Source organism: Bubalus bubalis, chromosome 9 (assembly GCF_019923935.1).
Source record: "Bubalus bubalis isolate 160015118507 breed Murrah chromosome 9, NDDB_SH_1, whole genome shotgun sequence".
Taxonomy (NCBI): Eukaryota; Metazoa; Chordata; class Mammalia; order Artiodactyla; family Bovidae; genus Bubalus; species Bubalus bubalis.
The window spans coordinates 30871785-30892968 of record NC_059165.1 but is presented as its reverse complement, the minus strand read 5'-3'; the positions used below and the strand labels follow the sequence as shown (position 1 = coordinate 30892968).

The following is a 21184-nucleotide window of genomic DNA, read 5'->3' as shown; positions in this document are numbered from 1 at the left end:
TGCCCTCCTCCAGGGGATTTTCCTGACCCAGAGATCAAACCCTCATTTCTTGTGTCTCCTGCATTGGCAGGCAGATTCTTTGCACAGGCACCACCTGGGGTAAGCCTGTGTGTGGGGTGTGTGTGTGCATGCACATGTGCTCCGCTGTATCTGACTCTTTGGCGACCGCATGGATTATAACCCACCAGTCTCCTTTATTTAGGCAAGAATACTAGAGTTGGTTGCCGTGCCCTCCTCCAGGGGATCTTCTGGACCCAGGGATTGAACCAGAACCCATGTCTCCTGCACTGGCAGGCAGATTCTTTACCACTAACACCACCTGGGTAAGGCTTTAGTTGCTAGTGAATTGGAAAATAATAACCATCTCTGCTTCTCATTGACCATATCTTCTATTTTATTCTCTTCACATACATTGTCTTATTTAAGCCTCACTGTGAAGCCTCACCCTGGGCTCTCTCCCTTCATAAAGATTAGAAAACTGAGGTTCTGAGAGATGGAATGCATTTTGTCAGTCATTCCACAGCAGATGTCAAAGCTAGGAATGAAACCCAGGTCTGTCTCACCACCCCGCCCCCTCCTTTCAAGATCATACTTCATTCCAACTCTAGACAAATGAATCAAGGCACGGCAATCCAGGGGCAGCCCGGGTGTCAGCAGTCTGCTTCTAGTGCTAGGGAGAAAAAGACACGTGGCCCTACGGAAAAAGGTATGCCGACATCACACTTAACAGCCATTCAAAAATAGATGTGAATAGAAGAATGATTTAAGGCAAGAATCTTTATGGCTGGGGAAGTCCTGAGACATTGTCCTTTGAGCTGCGTGGCGTTTGAGGCTCTGAGTGAGGGGGTGAGACTGTACGGAGAAGCCTGCCTGACTTATTTTTGACTCTCTACCTGGGAATGAACTGCACAGATCTGTGGTAATGCTTCAGGAGGCATCACCATCTACCAGCTTGAATAAACTCAGAGTAAGTTATGATTATATAGCAACTTGGGGGATGAAAGACGGGCATTGTCTGAAGTCATCTCTCCCTTAGCTAACCGCTCAGTGCACCCCCTCATCGCCGCTTAGCACGGAAACACGGCCATGTATTAGACTGTTTTCATGTATGTGTTTTAACATCTATCCCTGTGGTTCTCAAACTCAGTTAAGCACAAGAGTCAAGGGAACCACTTGCTGGAAGAATAGGTTTCTGGACCCCTGAGAAACTTTTCATATAGTAGTTTTGAATTAAGGCTCAGATAACTGTATTTTTTTTATAAGGCTTTCTTGTGAATCTTAAATGGACCATATTTGCGATTTGCTGTTCTTTACAGTCGTTAAGTCCATAAGGATATTTTGCTTCAGGCAAACTAAAAAAGCAGAGAGCTTGGCATAAAGTTCAGTAGAGATTTGTTGATGGAAAGAGGGAATGAATGAATATTTTAATTTCCTTGAGGTCGGTGATGATGTAACTTACCTCTTACAACGTTAGTAAGTGGTGATCGATAACTATGTATTGATTGATTAGCTCTAAGTCTGTTTTATTTTTCCTCTACCTTTGCTCGGCACTGGGGAAGTGGCCATGAATTTGCTTCAAGTCTTGAGTTCTAGAAAGCCTGATGCTTCTTCAGTGAGGAGAAGTTCAGGCTAGAACAGCCAGGAGATGATTTTGAGTCATTTCAGGAGTTCACTTACCCTAGAAACCCAAGGAGAAAACCAATTCCCACATTTTGCAAGTTTATTTTGCTGTAGTACAGTGAATAATTGTCCTGAGGGGACTAGATAGCATCGGAGAGTATTAATCTTAGATTTTCATTTCCTGTAAAATAACTTTCCACTTATTACATTCAGAGAGAATCCTTTGAGTTTCAGGAAATATGCATATTTTATCACAGACAGTCCTAAGTGTGTTCTGAAATATATCTGAAGCTCAGGAGTTCAGAGGGGCAGCTATGGGCGATTGAGGAAGCCAAGGGGTGCCAGCTTTGGCTGTGGGAAAACTGAGAGTAGACACAGGACCAGGTTACCTTGGTCAGCACAGCCAGCGTATCATTGCTTAATCTTGGGATCATTGGGCTCTAATTGTTTTTTTTTTCAGTAGAACAATATTGAAAATCAAAATGACTATAATAATAATAATTAATGGGCTCATATTCATCAAGCCCCTAAGTTCCAGATATTATACTAAGCTCTTTCACACATCATGCTGTTTAATTGATTCTTTACAAGAACCTAATGAAATAATACAGTGAATTACAAATGAGAGTGTCTCAGTGAAGATTAGGCTTAAGAAAGAATTTTTTTTTTTTTTTTTTGCTCACAAAACTGAAAAGGAGTCCAGGGGTACCTTTAGACAAGTTAGATTTTAGGGGCTTAATTGATATCATAGGGCCCTTGTCTTCTATGTTGGCATTTTTCCATGATAATAAAGATGAGCACCAACAAATCCAGCATCTGTCATAGGAAGACCAATCCCCATGGAAAAGAAGACTCTCTACCTGCAGAGACAGGAAGTCCACAAGATCACTTTCACCTTTTACATCAACTGCAAAGTTTAGAAGTCCCCACTGTCACCTTCAGTTTTGGTCATTTGCTAAAAGGACTCACAGAATTCACTGTCAGCTGTGATACTCATAGTTAGGGTTTATTTCCATAAAAGGATGCAGATGAAATTAAGTCACGGGAAGAAACTCATGGAATGTCATGGAACACAGTCTAGGGAATTTCCAAGAGCAAAGCTTCCAGTTGGATACCCCCAGTACAGTCATGGATAACACCGACTTTTCTAGGTGACCATGTGTGACAGCAGACCTGGAGTACTGCCAACCAGGGAAGCTCTCCCAAGTCTTGGCGTCCAGAGTTTTATTGGGCATCAGTCACAGAGTCGTGATTGACCACCACATGCTGACCTTCGGTGTCTAGTCTCCCCAGAGGTCAAGCTGATAACCTTGTGGTTCAAAGCTCCCACCATAAATCACATTGTTAGACTACTCAGTGTGACCCAAGGCCCTCCAGGTAAACACAGGATTTTACCAGGCAGAACATTCCAAGGGCTTTAAAGTCACCTCTCAGGAGCCGAGGACAAAGGCCACACTTCTTTTTGAGTATGGTTAACTCTTTACTACACAACTGCCCTACTGTTCCATTAACAGCCCTGGTCTCCATTGGTGTTACGAGCCCATACCTGAATCAATTGCCCTGGCATGGAGATGAAATACACCAACTATCTGTCCAGTACATAAAAACAAGAACAAGGAATGGTGATTCTCCAAGAAAATTGGATGTTGATCAAGGTCTTTTCAGTAGTAAATAAGAGGATGAAAGTCTAAATAGTAAATAAGAGGATGAAAAAAGTCCACAGAATAAGAAAAATACAAAATTCCTTTTATTTTGACTTCATGAGATGGCATTAGCAAGTCTATGGGAAAAGGAGCTAAAGGTGACGTAAGATAAATGTAGTTTTTTGAAAAGAGAAATAACTTCTTAAAATATGGCGTGTGTTGTTTAAGAAAGAGCAGAATAATAACAAGGCTCTATATGTGATTGTTCATGCAGATTTCCCACCAGCAAAGAGATGTCTGTCTCGTTTCCCTAGAGCATCATGGGAACCACCTAGAGCAGTGGTTCCCAGGCTTGCTGTACACTAACATCATCTGGGGAACTTTTAAAGTCTCAGTGCCCAGGTCACACCCCATAGCAGTGAAACCAGAATGGCTCGGGATGGGATCCAGGCATCGGTATTTTTAAAAGATCCCTAGGAGATTCCAGTGTGAAGGAATTTGGAAGCATCATGATAGGATGTTAAAGCAACACAAACACCACGGCTCTGACACTATTTTCCACTATGGACAAATTTATTTAATTAAAAGAAAACTACCCAACCACTAGTCAGAAGAATTATTTTCCAAGACTAGTGGGATGTAGATGGAGGAGCCTGGTAGGCTGCAGTCCATGGGGTCGCTGAGCGACTTCATTTTCACTTTTCACTTTCATGCATTGGAGAAGGAAATGGCAACCCACTCCGGTGTTCTTGCCTGGAGAATCCCAGGGACGGGGAGCCTGGTGGGCTGCCGGCTATGGGTCACACAGAGTCGGACACGACTGAAACAACTTAGCAGCAGCAACAGCAGCAGTAGCAGTACAAAACTGATGTCAGAGATAGCCAAGTTCAAACCTGGCTTTTATATATACTAGGTGTTGGATCTTGGGCAAATATCTTAGTTTTTGAGGTTCAATTGCATCATCTGTGAAACAACTGGTAACTTCTACCACATGGAACTTCAGAAAGAAAATATGGAGAAAGTGCCTGACATAGCAAATATCAATTCTCTTTTTGTATCCTTACATTTATTTTCAGAGTGATAGAATAGAACCTCTTTCTCTTGTTTATCTACCTTTCAGACATTGTTGCTTTGTGTGTGTTGTTCTTTATTTTTAACATATCTATATAGGATCGAAAAATTATGTCTCAGTCAGTGATGCAAAGGTTGGAAGGTTTTGTCGTTAAATGTGATTATTCCCTTAAGTATTGGGAATCCCTTGAGAAGGTAGCCCATTTATTCAGTCATTTTTTTCCAGACAAGATTTATTAAGTCTCTATGACAATAATTCAGCAATCCTAAAATATACTCACTTGCAAATAACTCATTATTATCTTATATATGAATATAAGAGAAACCTTTGCCAGTTAAACTTATAACATGCTATAATTTGCAAAAGGGATTCCTATTTCATACATGTTCCAGTGAGCAAGGAAATGTATATCACAGATGTGGTGTAGTCCGGGATGCTAGGCTTCAGAGCTATACATGATGCTGATTCGGTCACTGGAGGCCAGAAAGCACCAAGTTCCACATATGGCTTCACCCTCTCTCCTTAGAAAAGTGACTCTATTTCCATCAGAAGAACATTTTTTCTCATGCCTCCCTTAGATCATTAAATATCCTACGCTGATCATCATTTCACCTTTGCAAAATAGAATGACCTGTTTAAATGGTCCCCATTTTTAAATCATTTTTCTCCAAATGGGGCCAATTTTAAATGGCTGAATGCCCTCCCACCTAGGGAAGGGAGAGTGAAAACGGCTCATTATTTCAGCAGATCACACAAGCCTTGATAGAGGAACGTAGGAGGTAGGAAGCCAGAATTCAGTTTGATGATCACATGATCTTTCTTCCTCAAACCTTCCCATTCAACTGAAGATTTTGGGTTATGATCCCAAATGAGTCAAAATAGAAGCTTGGAAAAAAATTTCTGAATAGCGCCTTTGCTCTATTCTGTGTATACTTAATACAGATTTGCCCCATTTCTCACTCCTTACATTAAAGCTGACTTACCCAGAAATGCGCCTACATTTACTAGGTTTTTTTTTTTTTTTTTTTTTTTTGGCAGCTGGTTAAATATGTCCCCAAGTAGAGGCAAGATGTTTGGAGAGATTTTGAGAATAAGTGAAATATAAGTGATTCTGACTCAAATCACTGAAATGCAATCATTGTATTTAGTTTGGGAAATTAATTTTTTGATGACAGGGGAAAAAAAAAACCTCCAGAAAAAAATAAAAATAATACCCACTTCAAATCCAAATGAGGATCCCACTAATAGCATCTTGGTGTGCCATGCTGGGGCCCTGGTCCAATCAACAGAGCTTTTCTTTTGAAGGTAAGCAATTTAGAGAATGAATCGGCTCTGCTGTCTAATAAGGCGGATGGGTGCCAGAGTTAGATCTTTAAGGAAATAATCTTATTAGTCCCTCTTATTAAGGAGGCCTCTGCAGTGTGTAGACTTTGAACCTGCCTGATAAAAAGTAGGTCTTGTCAAACAGCTCACAGCTCCTAGTGAAAAGGTTGAACTTTGTTGGTTTAGATCATCCAATCCAAATGCAAACATGTTTCTAAGCTCTGTTTGCATACTCGGGGAGAAAAAAAGACTTCCTCATTTTCCCTGACTCTGACACTAATAGTATTCCAAGGGAATGGCAGCTCCCACGGAAATTACTAAATCACCGTGTTAATGGCACAGGCAGAAAGGCAAAAGTTCCCTGCGCATCCTGAAAGTCAAAGCTTCCTGTTGTCATTGTTTGGGTCCTTTTACTTATTTAACTCTTCATTTTTTTCTCTTTAATGGATCCTGGGCCTTCCGTTTCTCTGCCTTTCTATCTCCAAGCTGATCCCATCTGGAACTTGTAAGGCTGAAATTTTTTAACACCTTTTTTTTTTTTTTTTTTAAACATACCAGTATGTTTCCTCCAATTTTTTAATTGGAGGAAAATTACTTTACTATGTTGGATTGGTTTCTGCCATACAACTCGAATCAGTCATAATTATATAAATATATCCCCTCCTTCTTCAACCTCCCTCCCCTCCCCCATCCCACCCCTCTAGATCATCACAGAGTGCCTGACTGGGCACTGACTTGTGTTATATAGCAACTGCCCACTGTCTATCTATTTTATACATGGTAGTGTATATATAACACCTTTTTAAAAATAGGTACATTTGGAGAAGGTGAGTGTGGGGCGATATGAGAGAATAGCACTGAAACATGTATATTACCATGTGTAAAATAGATGGCCAGTGCAAATTTGATGCATGATGCAGGGCACTCAAAGCTGGTGCTCTGGGGCAACCCACAGGGATGGGGGGGACACATGTACTACCCATGGCTGATTTATATCAATGTATGGGAAAGCCACCACAATATGGTAAAGTAATTAGCTTTCAATTAAAATAAACTAATTTTTAAAATAGGTGTATTTGTTTTATTCGTTTGTTTTTCTGACTGCCCGGCATGTAGGATCTTAGTTCCCAACCAGGGACTGAACCCACACCCCCTGCATTGGAAGCACAGTTCCTACTGGACCACCAGGGACGTCCTCGTGAGGCTGAAATTTTGACAGCTTTGTAATTTTCATCACTGAGAAGGTTGATGTTGAGTTTATACGATTACTGCTCTCCAGGAATACTTTACTACATAATCAAGTGGAAGGTCAAGAGAGATGGAGGAAAAAAAACTCTTAATTAAATCAGGAAGGACTGACTTGTGCCATCAAGCACGGTGTACCCTCAGGCAGGGCCCGATGCACCTATCCAAGAGCAACCATTGGCCCCAGTCAGGAGCCACACTTTGATTGCTGGGCCACAAAAATAAGTGCCATTAAAGAGAGCCACTCTTTGAAGAATTGGCTTCGTTCTTTGCTTCTATCCTGCTATTAAGGCCCTTCTCGAATCAGATTAAGGGAAGATGCTATAACTCAGAGCTTGATTAGAGTAATGGAAAAGAAGGGCGTCAACTCTTGTCTTGCCTCTGCTGCTTCCGCTCCTAGGATGTGTTGCTTCTGTGCAGTAGCCTGGTAGGTAATACACCAGACAGTGGTGCCCAAATAGAATTAAAAGAGAGTGTGAGACCTAGTCTACTGGGAACAGAATCAAAACAAGCCTCACCCCAGGCTTTTGCATGATGGGTCCCTGAAGTACTTAACCAGGCTCCGTGTCGAATTCTCAGACACCCAAACTACTTTTGTCTGTTTTAGCTCAGCACATCCTATATGAGACCTACCACTTGCCAAACAGTGGCAAGATATTAGTGGTTTATACTGAAGTGACTTAGCAGCAGCAGCAGCAGCAAAGTCATAGACAGGAGCTTCATGTCTAATAAGAGCGTGGGAGTGAATACTATAAATGCGAGGTGGTTTAACTCAATGATGAGGCAATACTTATAGCTTTGAAAAATCACTGAGCAGCTGCTTTGTGCTAGTCAGTGTTTGGAGTGCTTTAGAAGGAGCTTCCCAGGTGGTGCTAGTGGTAAAGAACTTGGCCTACTGATGCAGGAGACGCAAGAGATGCTGGTTTGGTCCCTGGGTTGGGAAGATCCCCGGAGAAGGGCATGGCAAGCCACTCCAGTACTCTTGCCTGGAAAATTCCATGGACAGAAGGGCCTGGCAGGCTACAGTCCATGGGGTTGCAGAGAGCCAAACATGATAGAACACACGCACACACACATGCGAGCGCTAACAAGTCATTTAATGTAAAGTTTAGGTTATCATGCCTGGAGCACAAAGGCATGTGTGGAAAATCTCCCCAAAGGAGGAGTTTTCAATGGATTTTGAAAAAAAGTATGGAACTATTGCCTACATTTAAGAAACAGAATTAAAAAAAAAAAAAAAAAAAAAACCTTGTTAAATAGAGAAAATCTCAGATATAGAGGCTTAAAGTGTGACATAAGATGAAATCATCCAAGAAATATAGTATTCCTACAGCAGAAAGCAAAAGGCAGATGGTGCAGAAGGAGCTGAAGGTCATGGGATGGAATGAAGGTTTTGTCCTGTGAGTGATGGAGCTACTGAAGGATTTTAAGGTAGGGATGATGATCTGATTTCCATTTAGAATTGTTTCTATTTCTGTTGATGTAGTGACCATGCCAGTTTGCCCTGTAGACATCCCTTGGGGGAAAAAAAAAAAAACCTCCCCTGAGGGTGGGCAACCCATCATGCAAAAGGTCCTGGCAAAGGTCCCTGTGTAGAACTCTCCCAACGTTCTTATTTGTTGACCAGAAATGGAAGGAATGAAGATTTGTATTTTTTATTAATCAGTGAATGCTGTTCATGGAATCATAATGCTCCTGTATCAAATCTAATGTTCTAGGATTTCTTAGAAAACATTACCTTTATTAAGTGGCAACCTGAGTGTATCCCAGGCTTCCTTTGTGGCTCAGCTGGTAAAGAATCTGCCTGCAATGCCAGGGAAGATCCCCTGGAGAACAGAAAGGCTACCCACTCCAGTATTCTGGCCTGAAGAATTCCATGGACTGTATAGGCCATGGCGTCACAAAGAGTCAGACACGACTGAGCGACTTTCACTTTCACTTTGAGTGTATCCCACTAAGTGTCTGATTATGTCCATGGAAATGATTATGTCCATGGGCAGTTGACTGGAGAAGACATGAAGCCCATCTGTCTTTTCTACTAGGCTTGTGTCTGAGGACGTCTGGTCTCATAATTAAAGGTTGAGGAAAGCCATCTTGCTGAGCTATACCTGCCTTTGATGGCCCAGTAGCATGACTAAGTGTTAGTCGCTCAGTCATGTCTGGCTCTTTGCGACCCCATAGATGATAACCCGCCAGGCTCCACTCTCCATGGAATTCTCCAGGCCAAGAATACTGGAGTCGGTAGCCGTTCCCTTCTCCAAGGGATCTTCGCAACCCAGGGTCCCCTGCATTGCAGGCAGATTCTTTACCGTTTGAGCCACCAGGGAAGTATGACTAAGAGCCAAGGCAAATGAGAAAGGCAGGGGAGGGGGACGAAGCAGAAGCAGTAACATGTGTGAGCCACAGCAAGGTATCCGGGATGGCACTCAGACTGGTGATGACATCCCCAAGCAAAGGGAGGGTGCAGGGTATGCGATTAGGTGATAATGTATCAGACCAGCAAGTTACACTTATATCTTCCCTAACCATTTTGCTTCAGGTTAGTCTCCTGCATGCTTCTGTGAAGTAGCTGCTGAAAATGCAAAGGTTTATCTCCCACCGTGGAAAGTGTCAGTTTCCTGGGAACTCTTGCTGTGGCCAGTTGCTCTTGTTCCTTCACGAGCAGGGCCTGGACCCTGCATTCTGAGGAGGACAGCGTGCGTCCCAGTTAGTGGCGGTGGGGATGATGTTGTGAGATTGTCTAAGTCTCTGAAATGTGTCCAAAAGTGAAAGTAAAGCTGTTAAACCAACCCAGATGAATGCCTTGGAAGGTCTTCAGTGGATGGAGAGCTACTATATCACTGCCCAGGGTTCTGGAAGGGAGCTGCTTTACTAGAGAGCTTGACAGTCATAAACCCTCCATCCCACACACACAGAGAACTGAGCTAAGCCCTGGGAACCTCTCTGCTATGATGGAAAGAGCAATGGAATGTTGAAAAAGCAGGGAGAATACATGCTGTCGAAACGTTGGATTTTGCCCCTGAACTTCCAACCAGGGTAGCGTTCTCCCTCTGCCCCTCATGTGGTGCCAGTGCATGAGTGCTAAGTCGTTTCAGTTGTGTCTTACTCTGCAATCCCATGGACTGTAGCGCACCAGGCTCTGTCCATGGGATTCTCCAGGCAAGAATACTGGAGTGGGTTGCTATGCCCCGCTCCAGCAGATCTTCCTGACCCAGGGATCGAACCCACATCTCTTAAATCTCCTGCCTTGACAGGCAGGTTCTTTAGCACCTCCTGGGAAGCCCCATACAGTTTCAGGGAACACAGCAAACCTTCTGTGGACAAGCAGCAGAGAACTGAGGCCTCCGCTTTCCTGGCTCCGCATTCTGGGCCGTGCTGGTGGAAGTGTCCCCTCCCTCCCTGCCTCCCACGCTGCTCGGATCTCTTAGGAACAGGACTCTGTCCTCCTTGGTCACGTCAGGCCTGCAGAGCCTTCCTAAGTCCCAGCCACAGCCAGCTTTCTAAATTGAGAAGGTGATGAATTTTTAAATTCTTGAACTTACGCCGTAATAATCTTCCTGCCATCCCACACATTACGATGCAGGAAGGCAACAGATGTGTTTTCTTATGGTTCTGGGAACATGAAATATTGATGGGGGAAGAGAACATGGACATGGAATCGAGATTTGCCCACGACGAAGGCAGCGGATCTCATCCCAGCTTCTCCTTTTCCACCTTTATCCTCTGACACTTAGGGCCTGAAGCAAGCCCCAAACCCGTGAGAGCCCAGGCTAGTGCAGCACAAGCTCTTAAAAAGCTGTGCAGGGAAATCTGTCTAAAAAGGTCTTTATCAGTCTCCAGGGACCAATTGCTAATGCGGCTAATACACGTTTGATCTATACAGATGATTTTTCCTTTGTCCCCAAGGGAACCTCTACAAACACTTTGGATTTACATGGTGCCAGGCCCAAGCGGGCTGTCGGAAAATAAATAGCATTTTAACACCCTCGAGCGTCAGTCCCCGGGATGAAAAGTAGCGTGTGGGCTCTTCTCTGAGTTTTCTATCCAGGCTGTAGGACATAATCAAAACTTCATTTTTAGAGCATTTCTTTTCCTGGTGACATTTCACTCTGAGGCACCGCATTCTGAAGAGGAAAAGGAACATTCTGACTCCAAAAAGAAAAAAGGAGAATGTTTCATCCAGGACACTATTTCCAAACACATGTTTGAGCGCTATTGGGTGCCAACATGTGTGGTACAAAAATACAAGATGGCTTTAAGAGGCACAGAGCTAATTTTTTTAATACTTAATGTAATGTGTATTAGAAATTATATGTATGACATGTACACACATGTTTAAGAATGTATATGTAGTTATACATAGCTACTACTTATAAACTGTGATTTCATCAATATTATTAGGATGAGGCTAAAATTAGAAACAGCAAGTCAGTTTGAAGAAAAATATTAAGTAACTGGAAGAAGCAAAAATTGGATGAAATGAGAGCTCTAGCTCCTGCAGGGAGAAGCTGGGTAGAGCCAAAGTGCAGAAGGCAGCTAGGGGAATGACTAAGCTTGAGGAAACGCTGATCTAGGAAAATTCCCCACCAGTTGAATTAATGAGAGAGTTGAGGCCAGCCCCACCCTTTCCCAGCCAGTGGTGATGAGGAGGAATCTGTGACCTTACATCCCTGGGCAGAAACACAGAACACACTGATGCCCTGGGGCTCAGTGGGATTTGAATCACAACTCCTTGTTGAATAAAGTCCTGTCTTTCTTGTGGTTTTAAGCAGAAAACTGCACGTTCATAGTACCTCGATCCAACACGTCCTATCTACCCTCTTCCCAGTGGAAGGATATGAGACAGGAGATTGCTGACCACTCAGAAGACATGCCTTTCAGAGAGGGAGTCCTTCAAATAAATGGGCTCTGCCCAGGATTCTCAAGCGCTAGAGAAGAACTTACAATTCTCCTAGAACTTATAACTCATTTAGGATGTATCTAGGGCTTCCCTGGTGGCTCAATGGTACAGAATTTGCCTGCCCATACAGGAGACATGGGTTCAATCCTTAGTTCGGGAAGATTCTCTGGTGGAGGAGACGGCAACCCATTCCAGTATTCTTACCTGGAAAATCCCATGGACAAAGGAACCTGACAGGCTACAGTCCATGGGGTTGAAAAAGAGTGGGACTGACTTAGCACGTAAGCAGCAAGGATGTATCTAAGTCCGTGGTGGAGACACTGTGACGACAGTACCCAGCTACCGAGTCTTCAGGATATGCTAGGCGTGTCTCATTAAGTCTAAACTTCAGAAGAACTAGGTGACCCAGACACCATTATCTCCCGGTGTGTTTATACAGAAGCTAAAGTCAGGACATACACTACTCAGAGACTCAAATCCAGTTCTTTCTTAATGAGTGGTTGGCCATGAGAGGCTGTGCTCCAGGGCTGAACGCTTTGGGGAACAGCTGCTCAGAAAAACCTGTAGTCCCATCACCAGTGGAATTTGAATATCCTACAAAACGCTCCCTGTGGTGCCCAGAGTTAAACTTTCCCTCTGGCAACAGGAAGTCACAGACCAAGAAAACTTTGACCATGATCTTTTTTCAGATCTGGCGAAGGTGGGGAAGGGGAAGGATGGTTGATGGGGAAGGGGAAGGATGGTTGATGGGGAAGGGGAAGGATAGTTGATAGGGAAGGGGAAGGATGGTTGATGTGGAAGGCGCAGTGCACGCATGCTCAGTTGTGTCTGACTCCTTGTGACACTTTGGACTGTAACCCACCAGGGTCCTCTGACCAGGGGATCCTCCAGGCAAATACTGGAGTGGTTTACCATCTCCTCCTCCAGGGAATCTTCCTGACCCAGGGATCAAAGCCATGCCTCTTGCTTCTCCTGCCTTGGCAGGCAGATTCTTTACCACTGCGCCACCTGGGAAGCCGACATGTGGGATGAAAAGTAGGGAAATAAAAAAACAAATCCATATAAATGAGAGGAATTTCTGTGCCAGGGTTCTCTTCCCAGCTCATTGTGAGCCTTGACTACATTAGGAAAATATCTTATCCTCTTTGATCTTCTTTTTCCTCAAATATATTGTGAGGGATTTGGACTAAATGGCCACTTAGTCCCATTAAAATCTTCTCAATCCTAGGATAAGTAGTTTATCTTGAGTTTGTCTTTGATGTAGAACAGCTCAGAAAGAGAGAGTTGGGTTAGAGGATGGCTCAGATGGTAAAGAATCTACCTGCAATGCAGGAGACGTGGGTTCGATCCCTGGGTCCAGAAGATCTCCTGGAGAAGGGAATGGTGACCCACTCCAGTATTCTTGCCTGGGAGATCCCATGGACAGAGGAGCCTGGCAGGCTACAGTCCATGGGGTCACAGAAGAGTTGGACACGACTGAAGCAATTGACACTCACTTACAGTTGTTAAAACACCAGGAAAATCTTACCTTCACTGAATAACTCAGCCTCAAAAGGGAAAACAGAGCCACATCATCATAAAAGATCCCAGAAAGGGTTACACAGGGTATCTCATTCTAGAGCAGAAACAGAGGGCATGACATAGGAGGGATGGGGGTGGGTGGGTTGGGGGGCTCCATTCTACCCCATCCATAAACTCTCTCTGTGGTCTCTGTAAGGGATGCCCTGCTGCCTTCTGGCCCACCCATAGCTTGGAATGTTGCAGAACAAGAAAAATGCCAAGAGTCCTCTTCCTAAAGAGCTTAACTTTAACTTGAGCGGGATAGGACGACTGTTGTTCTTTTGCTTCATTGAAGAAAGTTATTTAGATGAGGATTATACAATTTCTGAAGCCTCCAGTGGAAAGGATAACCTCAAACAATTGTTCTGCCTGATGAAGACAGGATGTAGATGCCCCAGGCTGTCCATTGTGTTGTTCTGGAAGTAAGGGCAGTTTCTGAATTCTGCTGCCAACAAGACATACCCATGCCTCTTAGGTAGTCTCAGGAGTACATATTTAGTGCTGTTCATCCTTAGGGATGGAGTTTGAGCTTCCACATAGGGGAAAAAATCCCTAGAATTTAAAGACCATCCAGAGTGCCTCCATATTATTTACAAAGGACGCCTATGTTGTGAGACTAGAAGTTGAACCCCACATGTCAAAATACATATGGCCCAGCAAGGTCAGTTACCCTCAGGTGAAGCAGAGCTGGTAAGGGAAAAAGTACTCAGCTTCATGCCACACAATTTAGTATGTACCATGGAGGAAAAATATAAGAGAAATGTTAACAAAGCAAAATCATGACTTGTATTAGAAGGTGATTAGCTGTGATCTGCCCCATGAATAAAGCAGGGCCATGTTGCAACTTGATTTAGCTGCTGTGTTTCAGAAGAACTCATAATTCATGTTTCAACTGGAGAAATAGCTTCAGTGAATGATGCAACATACCGCATTTTTGTTCAGGTGGTTTGACAAGAAGTGAAAGGGAGTTGTGTGAAACTTGAATTGAGATGAGGATCTCAGAGATGTCTGTGCAGTCCTGATGGTCATAGAGGTCTAGTCACAGTATGTTTGGGTATTTCTTAGTAGTGAAATGTTGGAGAATCTGCTGCTTTTGAAGATTTATAATTCTGATAGTCCTCATTTATGTTAGAAAAGAAGTGTGGTTAATACTTCAAATACTGCCTATTAAGGACTTCCTTTGTTTGTGTATACTGAAGAGGATACAGTGATCTATTAGCTAGGTCATTAGAGACGAGATATATGGGCAAACATCTCTATTTTTCAAAGATACTGATACTAACCCGTGTATGTTATCATCCATTGAAGATGCAGCCTTCATATGAAATAGGAGTTTGAAGTAGTGCTTTTCTCATTTGAAAGACTGAAAAATCTTGATCAGAACAAAAATGGCTTAAGGAAAATATTGAAACTTAAAATCAAAATTTAATCACTTTCTGAAAAAAAAAATGAAATTCATCGTGTGGTTAAGTATTGGTCTTCTACACACAGTATTAAAACAAAAAGACTGGATTGAATCAAAACCAATTTATTGGGCAGTGAAATAAAAACTTGGAGTTCCACTGGTTTTACCTTTGGCCTTGTGAGAGGATGGAAGGAGCATTTGGCAGGATGTCAGACCTGTGGGTTACAATTGAGCTGTGCTGGGTGACATGAAATTGACTGAGTCCCTTAATCTCTCTGGTCTTCCTTGTCTTTTTTTCATAAAATTCTGCCTTTGTACTAGATTAGAGGTTTTCAGCCTCTGGTCCTTATAAATGGATGGAGGGCTCTAGATAATGGGATTTCAGGCCACTTTTCCTTCCATCTCAAGTAGAGAAGCCCTGTTTTGGATACCAACATTCTGAAATAGTTTTAGTTTACAGTTAATCAACAGAAAGGAATTCAATTGATCCGTAATGTGCTAGAATTTCCTTTAAAAAAAAAATGTTTCACTATCTGCCTGTTAATACTCTCAGTTCTTCTCTTGTCTTTAGTTTTTATTGACATCTCTGTCATGGGGCAACTCATCTGAGCAAGTTTATTGAGGGAAACGAGTGCCATAACTAAAGTGCTTGGCACACAGATTGTCAATAACGATCTGATTGTTGAGGGAGTGCTTAGAGAACAGGCTCGGGCATCTGCAAGCTAGTCAGGGTCAGCTTTGTGCCACTGAACTGATACACTTTTTGAAACTCATAGTAGCCAAGCAAGGTGCCAGGCACTGGGTTAAGCCCTGGACTTTTCTGATGGAATCCTCAAAATCCTGGAAGTGGGTCTCACTATCCATAGTTTCCAGATGAGAATACAGGCTCAGGACGGTTGAACAGCTCATCTGAGACCACAGATTCGCAAAGTACTGGTGGAGCCCCGGGTCTCACCCACACCACAGCTCTGGGGGGCAGCATGAAGGGTATCCTTATCAAGGTTTTTAGCTTGAGGCTAGCCTCTGTGTTGCTGCTGCTGCTAAGTCACTTCAGTTGTGTCCAACTCTGTGCGACCCCATAGATGGCAGCCCACCAGGCTCCCCTGTCCCTGGGGTTTTCCAGGCAAGAACACGGGAGTGGGTTGCCATTTCCTTCTCCAGTGCATGAAAGTGAAAAGTGAAAGTGAAGTCACTCAGTTGTGTCTGATCCTCAGTGACTTCATGGACTGCAGCCTTCCAGGCTCCTCTTCCTCTGTCCATGGGATTTTCCAGGCAAGAGTACTGCAGTGGGGTGCCATTGCCTTCTCCAGCCTCTGTGTTAATGACTGCTTAGTTCCTGGAGGAATAGTGATATTCTTGAGTCACCTTTCTCCCAAGGGATCATCTCTGTTCTCATCACTCTTGTTAGTTGCTTCTAAGTCCTTTCCAAGAGAAAGTACAATGTGGGTGGGATTCCTTTGTGGAGAGGATAAGAGAAGTCACTTCTAGCTGGGAGCACAGTGGTGACCCTCTGTGGCCAAGGCCTGCTTAAGGGTCAGTTGATTGGATGACCCAGTGTTCTGGGTCTCAGCAGCTGATACCGCAACTTGAAGTCATCCCATCGGGCAACTTGTATACGCTTTCCATTCATCAGATCTTTGGGTGCCTGGGTTTTATCATTTTGTGATATGTGAGTGTGAGAGTGTGTGTGCGTGTGAGAGTGTGTGTGCGTGTGTTCTATCATGCTTCCTTTCATCTGTTTACGGTTGAGGAAAGCACTGCTTCTTCATGCGCTGGAGCAGATTCCCCATTGCTTTGTTACTGCATGCATCAGAGAGTGGGCTTGACTGCTCCGGCTCTGCTCCACTGACCTACACTGTGTTCTCTACATTGTTGCCGTCTCACACACCAATTTTCCACCCAAGGTATCTGAGTGGGGATGGACTAAGTCATTGGAAGTGACAGTCACTTAAAAAAAAAAAAAAACTGGCACCACACAGGAATTCACGTTCAAAGGAAGCCTTTGGAGAGAGGCAGGTTGCTCCTTTCTCCTTGTGTTCCTAGATGAGACAATTGCCTTTCCCTCAGCCAACTTCTTGCCCACATCCACTGACTTCACTGTGAGGTCCTGCCAAAGGTGGTTTCACTAAGCGGTGCCTGGGGCTTTCACAAAGTGAAGTCACCTCTGCCTGCCAAGCAGGGACTTTCTAGCTAGACAGGGAGGGGGGAAATGCATAGCCTTCTTGCTACTCCTACAGAGGAGGAAGTGGCTGTCATCGGCCTTCCTCAGCTGTGCCTGCGTGCAGCGCCTTCTGCCCATGGCTAAGAGACCCGTTTCAGAAAGTGTGGCCGAGCTATTGACAAGAAGGGAGATGGTGGACGGCAACTTGGAGAGTTGTTCGTTTTGCTGAAGAGGACACTTGAGGCCAGGATGGTTGCTCTACTTGGCTAAATCCATGGTCTTCCCGTCTAGGGCTGTGACTTGGATGGGGCACCAAGGAGCAGTTGGTGGGGGAGCATGATTGCTCTTCATCCAGCTTGAAAGGTTAGTCGTGTTGCCAAATGCTTCCTTCCTTCCCTTAACAGCCCATTCTAAATCAATCTTCCATGAATCCATCAAAATGGCTTTCGGGTAGTGCCTTCACTTTGCTGCTTCCACATCAGTGTCCTCAACCCAGGGAGGCCACTTGCTGGGTTATTCCCCAGACTCTTACTTGAACTTCCTCCCTGAAGTTTGCCTTCTGCCCACTCCAGGGAAATTGTCATTTTTCTCTCAGCTCGTTTGCCGTTGTGACCATATTTCAGAGCTCTCTTGGCTCGTAGAAGGTGAGCTGGACCACGCCTCAAAGTGCTTTTGTTTCCTCTGAAAGAGGTTGAATCTGGGAGGGGGGGAGGGTGAAAAAAATTTATGTGGGAACTGTTTAATTGTGTCCATGAGGATTCTCAGTAATCAGGATGCCAGTGTGTGTTTTCCAGAGCCTAGAGCTGACATAAATAATGTAGCATACCTCGCTCTGTGCAGGCTTGCCGAGGAATGCTGATGGAGAAAGAGCCAAACTGGGATCTAAAGCTCCCGGCTCCCGGCACAGCCTTTAAAATCCTTTTATTGAGTAGTAGTTTGGAATCGGCAGCCAGGGCCTTGGCAGGCTGTCTCCACCAGGAGAAGCCGACGGAGGAGTAACCTTGGAGGGAGCCGCCTCGCTGGATTTCAGGAAGATGAGAGTCTGGCGCAGCCTGGCCAGCTCCCATGAACGACTGGTTCATTTCACTCTGTGTTCCTAATCCCAGAAGGAATAGGACAGCTCTGTGAAGTCCCTGAAAGCCTGGTAAGTGTGCAGCTGTTGCTAACAAGATATGACTGGCCCCTCCAACGTAGTTAAAAGCATCTTGCTTTGCCTTTTAGAGCCTCTTGCCTTAATGGTGTAAGAGCCAAATGAGCTTTGCGGGACAGCTAACCCCAAATGAAGTCCTGAGACTTAAGCTCATTGAAAGCCGAAGTCTGTGCTGGCGAGAGCCAGAGGGACCACAAACGCCACAGTTCATTTGCAGGAAGGAAACAAATGTGGCTTTACGTGGGATTTTTACAGGAGGTCTGCCAAGCCAAATATCCAATTGAAGCATTTCCAGATTGTGATTTAAAGTACAACTTAAGCCTTGTCTCGGGTACAAATTATAGAAGTGAGGGAAGAGATGGGGGATGAGGAGGATGGTGTAGTGAAATGTTAGAAAGAATTCTCTGTTGTTGATATTAAGGGACAAATTCTGGCCATTCAGTAAAGAAGGATGACTCCTCCTCGCTTATACTCTGGGGGTTGAGAGAAGGAACCTCAGGGAACATTTGTGGTTTTTTTTTGGTTTGTTTTTTTTTTTGTCTTTCCTTTTGATTAAGGCATTTGTGGTCTAGAAAGAAGATTAAAGCAGGATCCATTTCATTTGTTCAGTTTGCCTCACAGACATGAAGCTGCAGAATGGTAAGTGTCAAATATATTCCTACCTGTTGGGGAACTAGCCGGGAGCAGGAGACCTGAGCAAAGATGTGGTACCGCTTCCAGACTATTTTGCAGTTTCTGGCCAGTGATAGGAGCTGGTGTGTCAACAGAGAGAAAGTATAGATATCAAGTTTGGTTGGACTGGAAGGGTCTGTGCAACTTGCCCTTTAAGAGATGGTTCTTTAAAAAAAGAGAGAGAGATGGTTCTTTCTGCTGTTGCTGGTTTGACAATGATGGGACCTTGTTTAAGTGGGTTAAGGTATAACCCACTTAAATTGACTAGAAAAAATGTAAAAATATTCAGACAGTTTCATTCTGGGACATGAGTATTTTTTTTCCTTTTGAAGTTGCTACATAGTTGGTGGGATTTTTCCCCTCTGTTTAAAAAGTATCATCCAAATGTGTTTTATAAAATAGCATTTGGAAATTTCACTTGTGGTATGATCCTATGCTTTTAACCATCTTATTGAACTAGTCGGAAAGGAGCGAAGTTTTTTGGTCTGAACTTCATTTCACTCTCCTAAAAGTGCCCTTGGTGTGTTTACCTGCTGCTTTAAGGGGTTCCAGCAAAACTTTTATTCAGTAATCACAAGACCTCTGCGTGGGCCTCTCTGCTTGTGGAAATACATTCCTAAAACAGAGTTGTTGTTTTGTCTTGCTCCTTTTACCTTGTTGGTTTTTGTCACGGTAGAAAAGGACATGAGGCCGGGACAGTTTAATTGAGATTTCTTTGGCCTGAAATCTGTGGTCTTACAGATCTGTTTCAACTGTTTTCTAGCAAGCCTTACATTCTTTAGCCATTCGTGAGCCCATCTGTGAAATGGGCTTGAGACCTGAGAAAATGTAACACCTCTGCACTCTGGAACTCTCAGTCATGGTGGTAAATATTTGAAAGGGAAAAATTGTAATAGAGAGTTGGCTAAGGGTCTGTCTGCAAGCTGTTCTCTGTGGGCCTGACTTTAGAAATGCTGTAAGCACCTAAAAACTGTGTCACTTGTTGGTTTTTATTTATAAGCGCATTAGGATAAAGTACAGTTTACGTGTTAACTGCAGAGAGAAATACAATACTCCCGATAAACAAAACTTGGCTTTTATAACCAAAAAGTGACCTGGAGGAATGCGAGGGCTTGATAGAAGGCCCCGGTTCTCGGGTGCAGAGTCACAGCTTCATGTTTAATTTAACAAAACATTAAACATTTCATGTTTAATTTAATGAAACATTAGAGCAGTAGGATTTGTCACCTTCATGACAGAATGTCAGAACTCTGGGATAGTTGAAGAATATATGTTCTTTCTGCAGAAGTCACATGTGACGCTTGGAAATGTTTCACATCCAAAGACCTTTGCTTTATTTAGGGGCCTTTTCCCCCCTCTGAGCGGCACCAAAAAAGCAAAAATGCAAGTAAAACAACAAAAACAGCACCACATTAGGCATGCACTACTAGTCTAGCTAATTTTAGGGGGGCTATTAGCAGGCGTTTAGGCAAATCTATTAACATTTAGCATCAGCACAAATGCAATCGCATTTCTTCTTCTTGTGCTTCTGACAAAATGAGCACAAGGATCTCCAGGACAACAAAAGAATGGATATTGCAGTCTCATTTGTTACGTAGTAAACTTTTTATTTAACCCACTTGGATTTTTTTTTTTTTTTAATGAGCTATTTAAGAAAGCGGGGTGTGATGTTTGGGGAAAATTGAAGGTAATGTATCTGTTTGATAAAGATTGTTACCAGTGAGAAAGAAGAAATCCTTGGTATGGCATTGCTTGCCAGTACATTTTTTTTTTTTCCTTTTCTTAGTGGGAAAAATGTGGTTGGTGGTTGATAATGCTACTTTGCCTTTGGCTTGTGGTGGAAGATTTTCCTTTTTGTATTTCCAAGTGCAAAAATATAGATATGCCCTACCTCCCTGTCCAGATTCGTGAGGCTCTGTTTTCCTCTCATGCTTTCAATGTTTAGTTTCTTTCAGTAGAAAAGAAGACTTTATATTTGAGCCATGAAGATGATTAGCAATTCATAAAACATATGTGAGAGCGTACAGATGTGTGTTTACACACACATGCATACATACACATATGCACACAGTATACAGACATACAAAAGCCTCCCCCCAGATTCTGCCTCCATTCCTTTGAATTATCCCTTGCCCCGTTTCTGGAGTGTTTTTATCCAACACGACCAGCACAGAATTTTGCGAGTATGGTATCTGGCTTTGTGATGGCAAGAGTACGAATACCTCTCTGTGTTATTATAGACTCAGTCTGAATGTGTGTGCTTCCTTGTGCGCCTTGAAGTGGCTGAGACCAGATGCTTCAGCGAGAGATGTCATATTAATGCAATTCAGAGGAGCATATGGCAAAAGAAAAATTGTTACGACAGTGACTGACCTAAAGAGCAAGTAGCATTTTTAACCTTAAAAAAAAATTTGTTTTAACCCTCTCCTAAGT

The 21184-nt window shown here is 43.4% G+C and overlaps 1 protein-coding gene across 3 annotated transcripts in view; it reads left to right on the top strand.

Moving 5' to 3' along the window:
- TENM2 (teneurin transmembrane protein 2) overlaps positions 1 to 21184 on the top strand; it is a 1791425-nt gene that overhangs the window by 1286372 nt on the left and 483869 nt on the right. The window contains exons 1-2 of one of the 3 annotated variants that reach the window (XM_044947352.2): positions 17741 to 18073; positions 18637 to 18718. The exons of 1 other annotated variant lie outside the window; for it this stretch is intronic. In XM_044947352.2, coding sequence (XP_044803287.1) covers positions 18703 to 18718 — 16 coding nt within the window. In that variant the 5' untranslated portion in view covers positions 17741 to 18073; positions 18637 to 18702. Of the gene's footprint in view, positions 1 to 17739; positions 18074 to 18636; positions 18719 to 21184 lie in introns of those variants that run through there. One more of the 3 variants, XM_044947353.2, reaches the window with a different exon arrangement.